At 45.6% G+C, this 19,119-nt stretch overlaps 4 protein-coding genes across 4 annotated transcripts; 2 read left to right on the top strand and 2 right to left on the bottom strand.

The window, feature by feature from the left end:
• The first annotated feature begins 2,168 nt into the window (after positions 1–2,168).
• On the top strand, positions 2,169–4,063 carry LOC101776074 (transmembrane emp24 domain-containing protein p24delta9). The gene is made up of 3 exons (XM_012843049.3): positions 2,169–2,795; positions 3,521–3,597; positions 3,692–4,063. The coding sequence occupies exons 1-3, from the start codon at positions 2,385–2,387 to the stop codon at positions 3,834–3,836; spliced, it is 633 nt and encodes a 210-aa protein (XP_012698503.1). The 5' UTR covers positions 2,169–2,384; the 3' UTR covers positions 3,837–4,063.
• Positions 4,064–4,162: 99 nt separating this feature from the next.
• Positions 4,163–7,242, bottom strand: LOC101762995 (cytochrome P450 72A15). The gene is made up of 4 exons (XM_014805836.2): positions 5,663–7,242; positions 5,333–5,577; positions 4,846–5,233; positions 4,163–4,753 (listed from the first exon to the last, which is right to left on the bottom strand). The coding sequence occupies exons 1-4, from the start codon at positions 6,314–6,316 to the stop codon at positions 4,337–4,339; spliced, it is 1,704 nt and encodes a 567-aa protein (XP_014661322.2). The 5' UTR covers positions 6,317–7,242; the 3' UTR covers positions 4,163–4,336.
• Positions 7,243–7,327: 85 nt separating this feature from the next.
• Positions 7,328–13,364, bottom strand: LOC101775667 (probable apyrase 1). Its single transcript, XM_004984450.2, has 9 exons — positions 12,569–13,364; positions 10,340–10,468; positions 10,170–10,226; positions 9,922–10,014; positions 9,456–9,661; positions 8,884–8,978; positions 8,194–8,411; positions 7,901–8,090; positions 7,328–7,803 (listed from the first exon to the last, which is right to left on the bottom strand). The coding sequence occupies exons 1-9, from the start codon at positions 12,908–12,910 to the stop codon at positions 7,691–7,693; spliced, it is 1,443 nt and encodes a 480-aa protein (XP_004984507.1). The 5' UTR covers positions 12,911–13,364; the 3' UTR covers positions 7,328–7,690.
• A 511-nt stretch (positions 13,365–13,875) lies between these two features.
• Positions 13,876–18,346, top strand: LOC101775261. Its single transcript, XM_004984449.4, has 6 exons — positions 13,876–14,638; positions 15,070–15,249; positions 15,537–15,677; positions 15,883–16,065; positions 17,034–17,216; positions 18,115–18,346. Exons 1-6 carry the CDS (start codon positions 14,087–14,089, stop codon positions 18,181–18,183), a joined length of 1,308 nt encoding a protein of 435 aa, XP_004984506.1. The 5' UTR covers positions 13,876–14,086; the 3' UTR covers positions 18,184–18,346.
• The last annotated feature ends 773 nt before the right edge of the window (positions 18,347–19,119 follow it).

Raw genomic sequence — 19,119 nt, 5'->3', positions numbered from 1 at the left:
GGATTCCGGTCGGTGTTAGGGTGCGTAACCGCAACGTTCGTGGCGTGGGTCCTTTTATAATCATCATTTTGTAGGACTGAATGAAACTTTGGCTCAAACATAACACAAGGATATACCTTTTCTTTTCCAAAAAAACAAAACAAACGAAGATGATGAACTCGCATTGCCATTTCTGCTGTTCGAAACATAACTAGTCTAAAATTCAAGCTTCCCGGGGAAATTTTGCATTCCACATTAATTTGGGTCAAGCGACTAATGGATGTGGTTTGAACCGTTTCATACCTAGACTGAAGTGTAGAGGATTCAAAATATTTTGCGCATGTGATGTACTACGGGCTTAAACTAGTTTCAACGTATAGTTTACTGAAAACTATGTAGCGAAGTTAACCCGAGTGTTATAAAGATGAAACTCCTCTTATATTGAATGCTCATTTATCTTACCAAGACAGCAAAAATGCACGAAATTGTTTACGAAACTTCTATCGAGACAGGCCTAGCCGTTAAAATAGGTCCAACTTGACAATCTCGATATAGCGAGTCAAAAGCATCCAGCTTATCAAGGGACATCTAGCGATTGGACAGGTGCGCACATCTGACGTGGCGGGCTACACTCGCAGCTTCTTCTTCCGTTAGGCGTGATTGGTAGGCGGGATGGTGGCGTCAGGAGGACCATCCGGCATCATCTCGTGCATTTGGACGTGATTGGTTGCTCTTCCCGCATCATATGGCTGCACCCTCTCGTTCACTCCACCCCTCCCATCCCGCATCCCTCCGTCCGCCCAAAAACTACCTTCCCTCGCGAGCCGGGATGGCACGGTGCAGGTGAGCGCAGGATCCATGTGACATACACCCAAAACTCTTATCCATGCATGCAACCAAACACGATTCCGTCTCCTACCGGACCAACAACAAAGACAACCAAACACAACTCAGTGTACGATTTCAACCTATCTCCCGTGAGCTTGGACCGGTCCTCCATACCGGCTCCCTACGCCCGGAGCAACCAATCACGCCCTAAAAGAATTGTTCAGCTTCGTCGGAGCTCGGCCAGTCTCCATCTACAAAAAGACCGCCATGTGCGGCCGCGTCGATCGAAGCCACTCGATCTCAGCAGATGTCAGCTGACCGATTCTTCCTTGTTTTTTTTTCTTTTGGAAATGGAACAGGTGATGTTCATCCGCAACTGAAACTCCATCCACCCGTCGGTTGTCGCGCGCGTTTCAGGCAGGTGCCTCCCCCGTGAACGCAGCGAACGGCCGAGCCACGGCAGCCGGCCATGCGACATAACCGTGTGCGTGCCCACCAGGTCGCGGCACCTGCGGGCTGCGGGCGCCGTCGCCGCGGTCCATCTCGACCGGCAGAAAGCGTCGCGGCGTCACTCCGGGTCTCCGGCTATAACTGCGATCGGAAGGGCTGTATAAGGCACGAGACGTTATCCTAAACGCTAAATGTTAAATAGTCGGTCACCTTTTATTTTATTTAGCGTTTAGGTCGTTTACATAGTGTTTAAATATGATTAAACGATCTAAACGGTTTTGTATAATAACACTAAAATATACATATTTATGTATATAAAAGTCAAATATTGTTAGAAAGTCTACATATTTACAAATGTAAAATGTAAGTATTCTACCAAATAATTTTTTTTTGGAAGAAATCTAAATCCCACGACACTTCGTATACTTACGATGCTAATTAGTTTAGTGTTGATTGTGGTAGTTGTAATCCTTCTATTGACTAAATTATAAACTAAATGGTCATTTAGTTCATCTAATCACGTTTAACTCGATTCTGTTTAGATGGTTTTTAACGGTTGAAACGGGTTTAAACGGTCCAACCGTTTAATTCACCGTTTAGGATCTAAACAACACAGAGGTCTCTATTTAACGTTTAAACGCTGTTTAAACGGACTAAACGGTCGTTTAGGCGAACAATGGTCATGGTACGGGTAGATTCTCGCAAACCAGCGGATGTTGGTTTACTTGGTTTGGAAATCAAGTTTTTGTTCGGCCAGGGCAGGTAGACTTTGTACATCAGGCCATCAGCCCATCAGCATTAGGCCCGGTGATGGTGAAACTGAAAGAGGAATTCCTAAAAAAATTAGGATCTAATCTTAAATTTGAACTATGATATGTTGATGCGAATGCAATTATGCAAGTCGAGCTGTCTATAGCTTAGCTGTTTTCTCTTCCACGATCCCTCGAAATTGTATTCGTTTCTCCCCACTTGAACAACCGGCGGTTACGCACTTGCTGTCGGCGTGAAGCTCCCGTACGTCCCGGACGGCCGGACCCGACGAGCCACCACCCGTACACCGCCTCTCCCTCCCAAGTCCCAATAACTCATCGCACGAGCAGCAGCGAGATGCCTAGATCTCGCGCGAAATGACCGCTCCGCTGCCCCTCCTCGCCGTCATCCTCCACGCCTGCGCCGCCGCCGAGGCGCTGGTCTTCGACGTGCCGTCGGGCAGCTCCAAGTGCCTGACCGAGGACCTCCGCCGCGGCGTGCTCTCCCACGCCTCGTACCGCGTGGCGGCGGGGTCCACGTCGGCGGCTGACCCGAGGATCTCGGCGCGCGTCACGGGTCCGCGCGGCGAGGAGCTCCACCTGGCGGAGGCCGTGGAGCGCGGGGAGTTCAGGTTCCAGGCGGCGGAGGACGGCGGGCACACCGCTTGCTTCTGGACGCCCCGCTACGAGCGCGGCGCCGTCGTCTCCGTCGACGTGCAGTGGGACACCGCCGGGGGCTCCGGGTCCCGGCCCGCCGTCGCTGTCTCCAACAACCAAGGCCCCATCGCTGTATGCTCCCCCGTCATCCCTTAACCACTTGCTCCCTATGAAAATTGAAATTCACTGCTCCTTAGAATGTTTGCTAATTTACTGCATGCTGATACTAAGCATTACAGGAATGTTGACAGGAGTAACATAAATGTCAAATGGCTAAATTAGACACCGCAACATAATAACATAATATCTTATTGTCATTCTAAACAAAAGTATCGTATCGTTGTTTGGGCCTGCTACAGTTAGTAGTTCAACTATGAAGACTCAGCCACTCCAGTTTAGTTCATGAGGAAGGTGTTTTATAAATGATTATAAAAGAATTTCAAACTTTATAACCCAGTTTAGGCTCGGTATTCCAACAGAAGAAATATCACCATGGCAAATCTCAAGGTGAATTACGATCTTCTTGATCACTTGGGACATAATGAGGGCACCAAATGCACTCGTGCAGATCAGTGGTCAGAGTTCTTCAGTGATCGGAAATTCTTTTGTTCACTTCCGAAAAAAAGGAGTGTTTGGTTAATCCAGTACAATGGTCAAATCCTGTACAATTTCACAATGAAATTTAATTATGCTTAATTGTAGAAGTTCTTGCTTGTTTGTGTTAAATTCAAGAAAATTGTGGCTTATGCTAAAGGAGGAACAAGCATCTATCGTCCAAGTTCTTTCAGTGAATTCTCCCTATGAAACTAGCAATCTATCTGAATTTGAGAGCATTCTTAAAATGTCTCACTTTCCAGTCCATTGCTGAAGAGTTGAAGAAATTGGAGGATTCTGCTCGACTCATACACGAAGAGATGATTTCTCTGCGCCAGAGGTGATATTTTTTATGCCTATTAGCCCATGTTTCTTTCTCACCAACCCGAGTTCTCGCTACTGATTTCTGGTGCTCCCTGATCTTTTTCTGCCAGTGAGCACGACATGCAGAGACTCAACGAAGACACTGCCACAAGAATACACTCGTTTACCCTGTTGTCGTTGGCCATGTGCGTCGGGGTCGCAGGATTGCAGCTATGGCATCTGAAGAGTTTCTTTCAGAAACAGCATATACTATAGAAGTTTAGAACAGGTCCTCCTGTACACAATCTTTTCCCCTATTTCATAAGGTTGAATTGAATGGACCATTCACTAATATTTCTTTCAGAAAATGACGGTCATTTGACCGATTTACTGATTTAGATTAGAATTTGGCTCCTAGAACGGGGATGCCGGAAACCTTTTTGTTGTACACTTACAGGAGAGCTATAGTGACTTTCAAACTTATCAGCAAGTTTTCCGTGCAATTCCTGCAGTGAAGGCTGTTCCCAAACTTTTCATTGCGACAGATCAATAATAACTGAAACTGAACAAAATGAAAATTTACTTGGGAGAATGTAACAGGATACAAAATACCAATTCCTGGCTAATACAGCTAAAAGCAATTGCACCCAATATACTACAACATGAAATTCTAATATTTCAACATCTGCAAGTAGATGTCTTTCAAGATCTAAAGACACCTTGATTCATCCACTGGTCACAAGGCAACCAAAGCAGTAATGAATGTTCTTCAGTGATCAGATTGCCCTGAGCTTAATCTGCGCTCCATGCATCGGCTGCAGGGTGATTACGGTATGCGGCGCGTGGGTGTACGATGGCGCGAGCTCGAACTCGAACCGCTGGAGGATCATGCTCAGCGCCATCTTGGCCTCGAGCAGCGCGAAGTTCTGGCCGATGCAGGTGCGCGGCCCCCAGCCGAAGGGGAAGAACGCGGGCGGCGCCCTGGAGACCCCCTCGGCGAACCTGTCCGGCCTGAACTCGTGCACGTCGCTCCCCCAGATGTCCGGGTCGTGGTGGATGAGCAGCACGGGCAGGTCGACCACCACGCCGGCCGGGTACGTGACGCCGCCGATCTCCACCTCCTTGTGCGTCTTCCGGCTGATCGCGATAAACGGAGGGTACAGCCGGAGAACCTCGTGAAGGATCATCGTCACCTGCAAGTACCGATGGACTAAGGACGTTTAACTACACGATGCAGGCTGAGCGCGATAAATTTTGGAATAATTTTTTTTCAGTGAGGGCCCACCGTTTTGAGCTGGGTCAGGCCGTCGTATTCAAGCTTGTTTCTCCCGAACAGGCCAAGGACTTCCTCTCTCGCACGGTCCTGCCACTCCGGGTGCATGCTGAGCAGGACCATCGTCCAGGTGAGCAGCACGGAAGTCGTCTCCATCCCTGCGAAGTAGAAGAGCTTGCACTCCTCGACGACGTCTTCGGTGCTCATTCTCAGGCTGGACGGGCCATGCTCGTCAGTGTGTCTCATATTTGACTCGAGAAGCAGGCCCAGCAGATCATCTTTGCCGCCGATCTCGCCTTCTTTCATAGCTTGCATTCTTTTCTCGATCAATCCTCGTAAGAGTGAGGTGACCTCGTCGTTGATCTCGTGCATCCTCCTGTTGTTTTTGGTCGGCAAATATCTGTGTGTGTTCCCATAGCGTTTGCATAGGCGTGGTCAGTGCAGTATCAGCAGAGTGTACTTAGTATATGGAGCCTGGAACTAATGAATAAAAACTCACAAGTAGCCTGGGATGATGATCTTCTGAATGGTGGCCACGAGGCGTTCACCTTGCTCTGCCTGGAGCTGGAAGATCCGCCTCCCCTCGAGGTAGCTGCTGCCGAACGCGGTGCGAGAAATGACGTCGCCGGTGAGGTTCTGGAGCTCCGGCCAGACATCCAGCTCGCACCAACCGTCGGCGCCAGCAGACTCCGCCCATCTGCCGACCAGCTCCTCGCAGCACGCAGAAAACGCCGGCAGCATACTCTGCAATGCCATACGCCCATACATGAAGAGGATCATGCCAAGAATGAACAAAAGAAGAGAGGTTCAAGTTCAACACCATGCATACCTTGAGCTTCTCGAGATGGAACGCGGGTTTGAGGATCCTGCGGTGCCTGACCCACTTCTCGCCCTCCAGCCCCGCGACCCCTTCGGCGAGCAGCCTCGTCAGCGCCGGGAAGCTGGGCTTCTCCAGGTGCCCGAACTTGTTGGACAGCACGTCCCTGGCCAAGCCCGGGTCGGCGACGATCACCCTGGGCACGGGCCCGAACCAGCAGAGGCACGCCCGCCTCCCGTGCTCCCGCACGACCCCGCACAGGAACGGCGCGACGCGGGGCGCGATGTCGTGGCACCCCAGCGGGAGCGGCCTCGACCACGCCTCCCGGTTCAGCCGGGCGTTCTCCCGGAGGTCGCCCGCGAGGAGGCTGTGCGGCCTCCCGCGCAGGCCCTGCGCTCGCAGCGCGCGCTCCAGGCGCCGGGGGCGCCACCACATCCGGTGCAGCAGCCGGCCGGCCTGCCGGAGGAGCGCCAGGCCTAGGAGGCCGTAGGCCAGGAGGCTCCATGGCACACTGGCTGCGTACGACGAGGCTCCTGTTGGAAGAACCATTGCTCTCTCACCCTCACGATCGAGCGGCGGGAGAAACAGACTGGTTGGGCTGAGATGGTAGTGATATTGGGTGGACTTTGACTGGAGAATTGGAGATGGATTGATGTGGTATGGCATTTGTCGTCGGCTTATATAGGCGTGGTTGGATTAGCCTCTTATGACTGCTTAGTACACCGTTGTTTAGTAAAGTTTATTCATTGGGGGTGTGAGGTTACTGGACGCTCTACGCGAGAGGCGGGCATGCCTTACTCTCAAGGAACTTGGTGGTGAAGTACCAGGCGACGGATTTGCTTCCTAGCAGCTTCGTGTTGCCTAGAGGTCAGCCCCAGCTCAGATTGGTTGTTTACTTGTTTTCATTTAAAAAACTGGCAATCAGGCATGCACAGTCAGTGCACTAGCGTAAGAAGCTTCAACCGCAATGCACGTGTGCTGCTTCGTTTACAGTGTTCTTTAGTCAGCCCTGGTGATGTTACTAAACACGGTGAATAACAGTTAGGCGGTGCTGACTGTGAATTTGACGTGCAGCTAAATAACAGCGAGAGATTTTTTTTAAAAAAAATGAGGAAATCATATTTCGTCTCTCGATTCACTACCAGTTTGTCTCGGGTCCAGCGAGCTTGCGAGAGGTTTGGATTCAAGGAGTTTGCCACACCACTGGGGCCTGGGGGAGGAAGGCTGACATTGCACTGTAAGCAGTTGGGAGGGCGGGATGACGAGGCGTAGAGGCGTAGTCGGTGCCTGAATACTTTCTTGTATCACTCGACCAATTCGTGAAGCAGTCAGGCTTGATCGAAGCCACGCCTCTGAACCCATCCGCGCATAACAACTATGTTACAACACGGTTTGAAAGGCGACCTGCCTGCTCACGAAACCAATCCATCGGCACTACCGCTTACGGCGTACATGATAGATCAATGACAACGAACACCAAACTGATTCAACCTAACAACGGGGCAATACAAAGGAATGCAGACTGCAGTAAACGAATGGGCACAAGGTTGCAAAAAACACGTATACAGAAAAGCAAAAAGAAAAGAGTGCATTGCCAATTTCTAAGTTCATTCTCCGTGACCGTTTCCTTGTTAAGAGTAAGGGGAAATCAGCGAGCAATTCAACATGGGCAAAAAGGAACATAAAGAGTGGCATCACAATAAGCCACCCTACGAATCATATCCGATGATGGATAATAGATTTATGTATCAGAATCGAAGAAATAATGAATGACAAAGGCCTTTAGAGAAATGTTGAGGAAAAGTAAAAAAATGGCTAGCAGAAAACAACTCCAACCTATACTATGTATATGTTAATGTGTAGGAAGCTAAACAAATAGAATGAAAAATGGATAACAAATGGTGAATCGAGGCAAAATCCTAGCATCAAACTCAGGGTCTAAACTCACTACTATCGATCAGTAAACTAAGCCAAAACTATATCATGGAATACCTTTATAGAGAAAAAAAGAGGAATAAGTTACTGCCAAGCTGTTTCTGCCTACGATGAAGATGCAACCTCAATGGCGCTACCAAGGGGCCATGCTGCTTCAACATAGGAATCGCCGTAAGACACTTTCTTTACCAAGGTAATGTCTTGATAAGGATCCACGCCTGAAAGAACAAAAAAGGCCAAAAGAAAAAGAAAATATATGTGAAGGTTCTAAGTTCTAGGATTATCATGATATTTTTCATTCGAAATAAGCCATACCAAATCCATCAACAAGTAATGTGTACTGGTAGACAAGGTCTATGCAAAGATAGGGAATGTTCTCCTCTGAGACATCGGGGTAGGTTGCATGTGCATCCTTCACATTCAATTTACAAACACGTCGTGCAGCTTCTTCAAAGTCTGAGGGTTTAACCTCAGCAGTTGCTGCTTTTGGGTCAACAAAACCAGCCTGAGGATGAGAAACAATTAGGTGCAAATCGTGAATAGGATTAGTAAGACAACAGCAATTCGCTTCAGGCAGATCAGAGAGCTCAATTGTGAAATAGACTTGCCTCAGCAGCCCTATCGAAGAAAAAAGATGCTACAAAGAGATTCTTTTGTCCATCTCCACCGCCACCATTCCACACACCACCAAATGTGCATTTCATGTGAGTGCATGCTGGTTCATCAACTTTAAGAGCTCTCACTGCAAGAGCCCTGCACTTGGAATAACTAGCACCGGAAGGTGAGCCTGATGCTTCAAATGTATTATCACCATAACTGTATTTCCCTGAAATTAATGGCACATTTAAGATTTGATAATATTGTGAGCAATAAACAAAAAACAGATATCGACAATTTAGCTACAGTGATTCGGATGGATAATTTCATCTTTGTTGGAAACTGGAACATGTATTCATCGTAAGACTAATCTGCTGATAAAGTAGCATGCTTTTATCAAGGGCCTCTATTGTACAGAATGGTGCAATGCTTTGACTAATATTTGATGGCACGCAAAATTTTTAAGGCAAGTCAACATTGATTATGCTTATTCCAGAGCAGGGCATGGACCCTGTCTAGAATAGAACGGAGTTCAGGAAAATAGTCTTTCTGTAAGTTTGGTTTATTTCAAAGTGACCATTCGCTCTTTCAATGCTGATAGTAAAATGTAGGAAGTTCATTTCAAATTCCAAAAAGACAACAAGCTAATGGTATATCAATTTAGATATTGGCCTCGCAGATTAAAAAAAAAGCAACCGTACCATGATGCCCCTCCAACATACAGTCGCTGTGATCATTGCCTTCGCCGGCTTTGAAGATCTCCGCTCTAGCCGCCAGCAAACCATAGTGCAAATAACTGTGGATAACAATATTTACAGTTATATATTATATCTATGCTCTTTACACATCTTATTTAGATGGAGGGAATATTACGATGCTAGTTCCCCTACAGTAAACCATCGCATTGTTGTAAATGATGCTATTCTATGTCACTATAAATGTTAAAAGGGGCAAGAAGTGGCAGGATTAACCAAAAGACATACAGTGGCCTCACTGGTGAGTATGATGGATAAATATTATTATTGCCCCACTTGGTGACTAGCAAACCAGTTTAACTCTTTAACACTACAACCACCCAAGCTGCTAACATCTGGTAGCAACCTCCAAACAATTGCAGGATTCACCTTTCTACAGTGACATAGGAATTCAAACTTCAATATTGAGTAAGCCACACTAAGCACAGGTTTTAGACATCATTGGTATATTAAATTGGAAGAAAATAGCAGTAAAGTCAATAATAATATTAGAATGTGAGGACATATTTGATGCGGACCTGTGAACATAAAGATAGTATGTGGTTCCTTTAAGTAGGAGCTTTTTCACATAGGAATCTTCATCATCTGACACGTCAGGTGCCTTTACTGCATCCTTCTCCGAGATAGCATAAGCCATTTGGACTGAACCACCTCCTAAATCAACAACTCCAACTGTGTCTGAGTATGGCTTTCCCAATTTTCCCAAAAGATAATTGATGGTAACCTACAAAAGAAAATAAAAGACATCCATGTTGCTTCTTTTTGTTGTGAAGGTTGCAGGAGAACAGCAAACGGATAACCATTTTACTTTCAAATTCAAAATGCCAAAAACATGATTACAGGCATTGCAAAGTCAAAGTTAGACGGGAACAGGTTAACACCAATGACAGAATAATGTTAACAATTCTAAAGGAATAACGAGAAATGAAGAAAATAAAGCTCCGAAGCATATTGAATTGGGAATAAATTAGAACAACACTGTACCCACTGGAATGCGCCTTCCTGAGATCCATCAAGAACAGTCACCCAATCTGGCTGGGATTTGAAAGAACTCTTATCACGAAGAAGTTCCCTAACCTGAAGAATTCATATTCATTAATGACAAAAATAAAAGAGAATACAAAGCATATCAAATATAAATGTAAAAAATAAGGCTACAAAAAAAGGTGGAATGATCACATTTTGAGGGATAAGACATACTACTGCCAGACTACCACAAGAAGAATATTTACCGCTTGCAAAATTTCTTCAGACCTTTCAGTCCCTAAAGCTCTGAGACCTGCAGTGGCCTGCACAACAGTCCAAAATTACATTTTTGCTAGGGAAAAAAAACACTATTGCTAAAACTGATGCTGTTTCAGCTTCCACTACAATAAAATGCAATACAGGAACCATCACTCACCCCAACCCTGACAGGCGTTTGCTTACGCAACTCTACTGGAACTACCTTTTCAGCTTCCTCTAAAAGAGAAATAAGTGATTCAGCAGCCTCCTGCGGATCATTCGCATGAGCACTCAGGCCTGGTTTTTTCTACAGCAAAAGGAAGATGAAAAGAATCAGAGATGTTAGCTTTCCCTCTCTTTTCTGGATGGTCAATTGCTCTTTCTAATTCAAATATATAATAGGATGAAAATATATAGCAGGGTAATTGCAGATAAGTCAATGAGTGCTTTAGAAAACTGAACATCTTTAATCTTTTCACAGCAAGTTCTAAAGTCCCCCAAAGGCCAAAAATTATATGGTATATTATTTGAGAAGTGAGGACAGGCTCAACCAGGATGAAAAGCTGTTCAAGCCTCTAATTGCTTCGTAGAAATAAAACCTCGGAACAGCTACATGCAACTTTACAGTACATTTAATTTGGCATGATTCCTAATGTTTTAAGCTACAAATTTTCTTGTTCTAGCATCCATAACATGATAAATTTCTATGAGGGGCGAAATATCAATGTTTGGATAGCCAAGCAGAGTCCCCAATCCAGTTTCCTAATAATAAAGGGCCAATTCTTCAATCAGTTTCAAGCTAGTTTTCAACGTGACTGTTCAGCAAAGACTATCCAAAATTCAAATAGATTCATAAAGGCTGTTGAAAAAAGCACTCGGTCAAAAGCCTGGCAGAAAATAGTTTTTGTAATCCTCTATTTCGGGATTATTCCCCAAAAAATTAGCTGTCTGCTGTCACATTTTGTCATGTATTTAAATACTATAAATAACTAAACAGTGTTCCTGATTTCAGGAGCAAGAAACTCAACGAGAGCTGTGAAATCCCTAAAGTTGACATATCTAAGTAACAGTCAGCTGATTTCACATTTGAATTAATAGCATTAATGTATCATGACATGGTTCTGGCTTAATGCCTTAGTATGGCAAGAGCTCATGGCCAGTAATATGTAATAAGCATGTGTCAGTTGCTACGGTCCTACTTCTAAGGGCACGTACATTGCAGGTGTTTGGACATGGTGATCAGCTAAGTAAACTGGTTATTTTGCCATGTCATATGCACTAGGATAAGATGCTTAAGTTTGCACTTAATGTGTGCCAACAAAGTGGTTGAGCCTATTTGAGCACCGGTTTGCCCTGTAAGGATTAACTTTTATACCTGTGCTTAATGATGTAACAGCATTGTCTCTTTTTAAGCACTAGTGTCGAAGCACCTTGCGTTGAACATGCCCTAATAAACTAGAGCCAATCATACACTATGGTCTAAGAGAGATAGTATAACTTATTAATTAAAGGAAAAGCTGCTATTTATCATGTCCTAATATGAAAGGTAAAACCACATAGTGGCATCACTTCATCATTCAATATTCCTCTGACTGAAAATCTAGAGATGGTAGGTTATTGTTCCAACAATTTATGGGGAACAAATAAAAGGATCAACATTAATTGCCCACATTTCAGCATTCTTAAATGGGCACTGAGTAATTATATCTACAATACAAAGGGGCTGCTTGGATGCCGACCACAGATTGCCATGCTGCAGATGCGGCGGCGCCTAACATGTGGTGGCAATTTTCAGTGCCAGAACCTTGACCAAAATCATGAAGGGAAAAGCTGCCACAGCCTAACTTTTGTGAACAACCAAACAGCAGCACAGATTTAGTGGTGGCGCCACACTTATGGCATGGCTGGGCGTGGCCAGCAACCAAGCACGCCCAAAATACCAGTTTGCCAAATTTTGCACAAAATATTTGAAGGATATTATAAAAAAAGTGCAGGATTGTTTGGTTGCAAACTCTCAAGAGCCAAATAGACAAATGCCTGGATTGTGGGAGCGAATTGGGTGATAAAATTTTTTTGAATAGCCAAAAACCGATCAACTCCAACATTTTGTCTAAAGAAAATAATCATTGTTTAGATTGGCCATACATTATATATCTTATAAGATTCCAGTGGTGTTACTCAATTTTCATTTCTGTTAGAGGGGCCAGTTGCCATTGACGCTACCAATGTTTAGTTTGGCTTGGGCTAGAAGCAGACCAAACAGGCCGTGTCATATCAATAATCTCGTTTCAAAGGTCATTCAGAACACCCCTGCATCAGACCACAGCGAACAAACCCACCCAGCAACGCCACACAGTAGGCAAGTTAAACTAAATGAATGGACAAGAAGGAAGCCCAACCAATTCACCTGCTTGAAGAGCTCGATCTCCTTCCCTATGGGCACCAAATCCAGGTTTTCGTCGAAGCAATACACGTGCACGCGGCTCCCGGAGCTGCCAGCGTCAAATATCACAGCGTACTTGTTGGGTCCGTCTTCAACGGCCCGGGGGCCCCACCTCCGACCGCCGGCGGCGAGGAGACCACCCCCTGAGGCGGAGGTCGGCGCGCGCGGCATGAGCAGCAGCACGAACGAGATGAGGAGTACCGGCGCGAGCACCACCAGCAACACCCCGCGGTAACGGTGCACGCGGTCGGCCACGGCCTCCGTCTGTTGCTGCTGCCGTGCTCCGGCACCCGAGTAGCGCCGCATCCTCGCGGCCGCCGCGGCCTCCGCGGCGGAGGGGGCGGCGGCGAGATCGTCCGCGGGGAGCAGATCGGCCGCCGAGGGCGTGCGGTAGCGGATGCGGCCGTTGGTCGGCGACGGTTTCACCGCCTCCTGCTGCGGCGGCTCCAGGATGCCGGTGCGGGGCGGCCGCGCGCCGCGGCCTTATCGAGCGCGTGGGTCGGTGGGTGGGCGGGTGGGCCGGCGGCAGCAGAGCTGCGCGGAGCCACGGGCTCGGCGCGCGAGATCTCTCCGGCGCCGGTCACGGCGACCGTTGGGGTTGACTCCGGGGTGGCATTGCGATCGGGGCGAAGGAGCTGGTGGCGCGAGCGGCAAATTGGCTCGATTCGCGGAGGCGGCTTCGCGGCTTTCGCCTCCTTGCTCAGTCACGGCGGAGGGGGGAGGGGAGCGGGGAAACAGGGCCCTGTGGGACGAGGTGCCGGTGTTCCGGTGTGACAGAGAGATGCCTGCCGGGCGGAGGGGCGGGCGCGCCTGCAGGGCTGCGGGCTGCAGCTGGCCCTTGGGCTCCGGGCCCGCGTGTTGCTGCAACCGCCACTTGGCTACTGACCTACAGTAGAGTGCCAGACTAGACGGTGTCGGCTGCAGCTGCATAAAGGCTGCTGCAGCTGCAATCTCAATCGAACTGGCTGGGTCGAGAAAAAAACAAAAAGCACTGAGGCAAGGTAAAAAAAATTATGTTATTGTTGTCAACATAGTAAAGAAAACTTAGACAAACAAGTAAAATACTACTCCGACATACAAAATTATAAAAGACTGAGGATTTCTTTTTGAGGGAATGTATATCAATTCTTGTAAAATCGCCTGGTTTGGACCGGGCCAACCTGATTCGGGCCCACGATTTGAAACCGTGGGCTCGGCAGTGAAAAAGAGCACCTGATCCAGCCTACTACAAAAGTCCAAATCATCCACGAACTCCCCGAATTCGCCAAATCCATCCGACCATCCCCGTCCGGCGACGGCGAGCCCCGCCCGCGTCGTCCCCACCCGACGCCATCGCCATGCGCAAGCTCCCAACCGCATCGCCTTCACCGGAAAGCAACATGCCACCCTCCTCGTGCCCTGGTGCTCCTTCACCTCCTCCGCTACATTCCACTCCCACTTCGCCTCCTCGCGCCCCACAACCCGAACTCCAACCGGCCAGCCATGGCCCCCGCCGTCGCCGGAGACTTCATCCCACACGAGGACGACGACGATTTCTTCGTCGAGTACAATCCTCACCCCTACCGCGGCGGCTACGACATCGCCGCCACGTTCGGCACCCCTCTTCCACCTTCCGCCAACATTTGCTACCCGGTCTCCTCCTCTGCCGCTGCCTCCGTACCCACTGTACCCTCGCCGCCTTCGCCCACACCGGAGCCGGAGGAACCTCGTGGCGATGAGGAAGCCCCGCGGGAGCCGGTGCAAGAATCCCCGGAGGTGTTTCCAAACGGGGCGTCGACGAAAGGGAAGGTGCGGAGGGGCGGGTGGTGCGGACGCGGCTTCTGGAGGAAATGTGTACGGGGGTTGGATTACCTGTTCGGCTACAAGGATCCCTACGCGGAGCAGCGGATTGGGGTGGATAGCTACGTCGTTCCAGTTTATGCGAACAGGAAACAAAGCGGGGAGGATGCCTTGGCCGTGGAGGTTGAGGTGGCGCCACCGGCGGTGGGAAGGGTGGAGCCGCACGATGGCAGCGAGGAGCTGGTTCAGAGCAATGTGGGTACCTGCTTACCATATGCCTGCTTGCTAATATCTGCATTTTATCTCCATGATGCATCATGCGTCTGGAAGTGCATTTTAGTGCTTTGTGCCTTTGTTGGAGGAAATTATTCATTAATCATTACATTGTATATGTAAAGGGTACAGATGGTTCCCTCTGTAATATGTGAGGAAATTAGCTCGAATTTTATGTTATCTGAACTGCCCATAGAAATGCACTCCATAGTTGATCATGATACTGCACTTATTTGTCAAAATATCTCATAAACTTGACGGGGGCAATAATTTGACTGAACTGAATTAGCAAATGCGATTTGATTTTTTTTCCTTATGTGTCTGTACATTACTCATTTTTACCTCTATGTAGTACCCGCAAATGTTCTACTGTGAATCTGTGATTCTAATTGCTGGTGGTTGTTTGGAAACAGGAATTATCTTGGCATAGTAACTACAGAGATGAGGCCAATTCTTATAGCCAGTCCATGTCCAATTCCTACTATACACCTTTTGCACAATCTTATGGCCTTCCTGGTGTTTTGGGCAAGCCAGATTGGTTTCCAAATTTCAGCTACTCAGAGTCTCATCAAGTAGAGGAATTTCAGCATGAGGTACTTTTTCCGAGTGGACAATGTAAACTTCATCAGATATAATTTTTTATTTATTAGAACTAGCATTCATGATATCATAAAACATCATCTTAAGCATATAGGAACAGTAATTAAAAAGGATAAAATAAAGTATTCTGCAAGTACTTCTTTTTAATTTAAAATGAAATTTTGCTATTATTATGCTTACAAGATGCCATGCTGTTCACATCCAGTTTTGTATGTCTTTAGTTTTGGTTTTGGTTCAATTGCATCTTACTATTTTGTGATCTCATGCCTTTTTTATGCAGGCATTGTCATCCTACGATGTTGAGCACATGATCTCTGGTCACCCTATTTATTGTTATCACCATCATTGCTATAAACAAGCACTAAATGTCCAGGTCGAACCCACGGAACCAGTTTCTTCTCAGAGTTTGGAGTATTATGAGGTTTGTTAAAGCATTTGATTTCCAAGTTAGTTATTAGGAAGCATGGCAGTCTGCGTAAATGTGCTTTAGGATTTGGGATTTGGCCCCATAGAGTTTACTTGTTTGGATTACTCCTTTAAAGTATTATTCTGAAATTAATATACTTAATATGTTCATCCGTATTGCTTTTTTGTTATTTCCTAAGATAATTTTGGTTTTGTTGTAGCATTTTTCAAAATATTGTGACCAAAGTGATGTCCACATCTTGGAAACTCCAGCACATGCATGCAACATTCAGTCCTATACACCGACCTTTGATGTGCCACTTGAACCTTTTAAGCCATCATGGTCTCAGATTTGGGGCCTTTATGATGCCTATATGCAAGGGGATGCTCTTGAAAACGATTCAGTAAGTACAAAATCTGATACATATCTTTCATATTTTTTTCTTAGTTTTTTCCCCTCTTCAGCATGAGTCTTCTTCTCATGAAGAATTGAAGAGTTCTAATATTTAGTTGTATTCTCTAATCTTTGCAAGTATTTAGAGTAAACTTCAATATTTGTTTCTTGATAAACGTTCTCATTGAAAACCTGTAAGATAGGTTGAACCTTGGGCACATTCTTACCTTGCTTGCGAGCAAAAGCCTTATGGTGGGGAGTGGCTCTCTCTCAAAAGCAAGGAAGTTCTTGCACACCTTGTGCATAAGCAAGCTAGGAAAGAGAACGAAACAAAGCATCCTCCCTTCTAACATTTATAGGGAATGACAATGTTAGCAAAGATCTAAACATGCCCTTAACTTAGCAAGTCAATTTGTGTTTATCCTGGAAGAGAGTTACATACATGACTACTATTGTGAAAATCTGACCTTAAGAATGGCTCATTATCATTAAGACCAGGTTTAGGGTAATCCCATGCTTGGACTGGCCACAGCTTTGCTCAGGTCATATTTAGATTATGGCCTCAATCTCGGTGTCATTTTACATCTTCAAAAGTGCCAGCCTGCCAGGGGGCAGGACAAATCTATATCGGTTGCTGGATTGCAAATGTAAATTGGAACTTTGACTTATCTGGTAGTGTGAGATATTTATGGAAGTTTCTGGTATGACCTGATGGATCAGTTTCTCATCACATGGCAAGGTGTCAAAATCTTGAGTTCAATGGTATGGAACCTTGCGTAGAACATCACATAATGAAGTTATAAATCAACTTTATCCATGGATGTGTTCAGGTTGTGCCTGAAAAGGAAAAAAAACTGTAATTACCATGTCTGTATGTTATGAGGATTTACAATTTGTCTTGCCGCTAGCTTGAGTTATAACTGTTCTCAAGTACAGTTCTCCGATGGGTACTTCATTCATTGATTATTTTTCTTGCAGCATTCTGTAGTATCTGGTGAATATGGAGGCATTGGAAGCTTGTTCATTTCCCCCTTATATCCTAGAGAGACAGAAATATTTGACCAGGCCCCTGGTGATGAGCTTGCATCCTTTCAGCATAACAGGCATAATTTAAGCTACCGGAATGTGTACATAGATGATGTCCCTCTAATTACTCAACAGGTAAGAAGAAAACGTGCTAGCTAAGATTAATGGCTCATATCATCAAAGTGGATCTACAACAGGTAAGAAGAAAACGTGCTAGCTAAGAGTAATGGCTCATATCATCAAAGTGGATCTACAACTAATTTGAAGATAATCAACATTCTAGCCAACATTAATTGTTGGTGTGCCGTTTGTTTCCGTGATTCTTATTTTGGGTGTAGTGTATCTGCGTGTGTGGCTTACTGTATGATGGCACTGTTGGGGAAATTGCTGTTTCTTCGGCATTAATCCTCAACAGATATTATGAATTAGCATCCAATTTTTTTCTGGCGCAGATGTACAGATGTATGTAGTTCTATTTCCAAATTGCTGATCTGCTTGTTTGACATAGTATGGCTGTTATAATGTATGCTAGCATGGTCATGCTGCTTTAAAAAGTTTGTCTAAAGTTTGTCGAATTCTGCCTAATAGGTAATAGCAATTTTAGACTAAGGTTAGCTTTGTTTTGCTTTGCTTTGCTTAACTTAACGTAGTAGGTCCTTGACCTTCTAGCAGTTGGGGTTCTACTCCTTTTGCTCTGAAATGGAGCATTTTGGTATTTGGTTTTAAGTAATTAAAAAGAATAATATTTCATATGATATGCTGATGAACAGTTTATAGTATCCAATTTGTTCCACTAAACGTTTGCCTGGTGTTGCACTTACATGTTACCATGGTGTAATGTAGTACTAGTAACTGAATTTTATTTCTTGAGCTGTTGGTTTGCGCATCTGTCTTTTCCATTTGTCGTGCGTGGCATGCCTTGCCTTTTGGTATTTCAAGTGACGTGTGAATATGAGCGAAACATATATACTGTTCCCAACATTTACCTTATTTGACTTTAGGCACTAAAACTGTTGCCGCACAAATCTTGCAGGCTGAAGATTCCTACAGTATGAATGGTTCCTTCTGGCCTTTTGGGGAACACTCGGCATACAATGTCTAGTCCATGTTATAATGTTATCCCTGGGCAATATTCATGTATACTCGGCATAAATAAGCATCTGTGTACGATTAAGAGATTATTTACCAAACTCCATGCATGTCAAAGCAAATGGTTGACTTCATTCATTAATAAACTTAAATTTGTGTGCTTTGTCCGTTTATAATATATTTTCCCCTAAGACTTATTGTTTGCTTGCGGTTCTGGCTGAGGTTATCAGGTCTGTGTTCTGGAACTAGAGGAACTCAATCTCTCTATTTCAGTGCCATACATGTTTTTTTAGATTAAGGAAAATATCCGGCCTCGGTCATCCACGAATCAATGCCTGAAGCCAAAATTACACCAAGAAGATAGAAACTCAGCACTTAAGCCGTTCTAGCAATACTACCCTTGAGACTCACAGTTCACTCAAAAATAAGACTACTAATATGACTCCTTAACACTAATCAGGGTTCTGAGACTTTCTCCAGCGTTGAACATCCTGCTACTGAAGAATTCTTCTTCTGAAGTTCCAGCCAAACTTGTTGAAGAACTCCAAGGCAGTGCCTTCAAGCCTATTACAGTTCTTCATTTCATTTTTCTCTTCCTCCTTTGATAGCACCGCCCACCCATACTCTTGTCCAATAGGTCCCTCTAAAGATTACCTGCAAAAAGGAATTAGTGATCATGACTTTGAACAGTGCATCATTTCTATTCAACCACGTAGCCCAGCAGAGAGCAGCCGCTCCTATAATCATCTGGTTTCTAACTTTCCGAGGAAACCCTCTAGCCCAAGGTCCCAGCATATTAGGAACACTAACTGGTGGTTGAACTCCAAACGAAAAGAATATTGTACTCCATATGAATCTGGCTTTGGGATACTCCATTTGGCCAACCTATATTTCTTTTTATGTTCATCACTTTGCCAGAAGAATCTAGATCTATAATAATCCAATCTTT

The sequence above is a fragment of the Setaria italica genome, chromosome IX (assembly GCF_000263155.2).
Source record: "Setaria italica strain Yugu1 chromosome IX, Setaria_italica_v2.0, whole genome shotgun sequence".
NCBI lineage: Eukaryota > Viridiplantae > Streptophyta > Magnoliopsida > Poales > Poaceae > Setaria > Setaria italica.
This window is presented reverse-complemented; position numbering and strand designations above follow the sequence as displayed.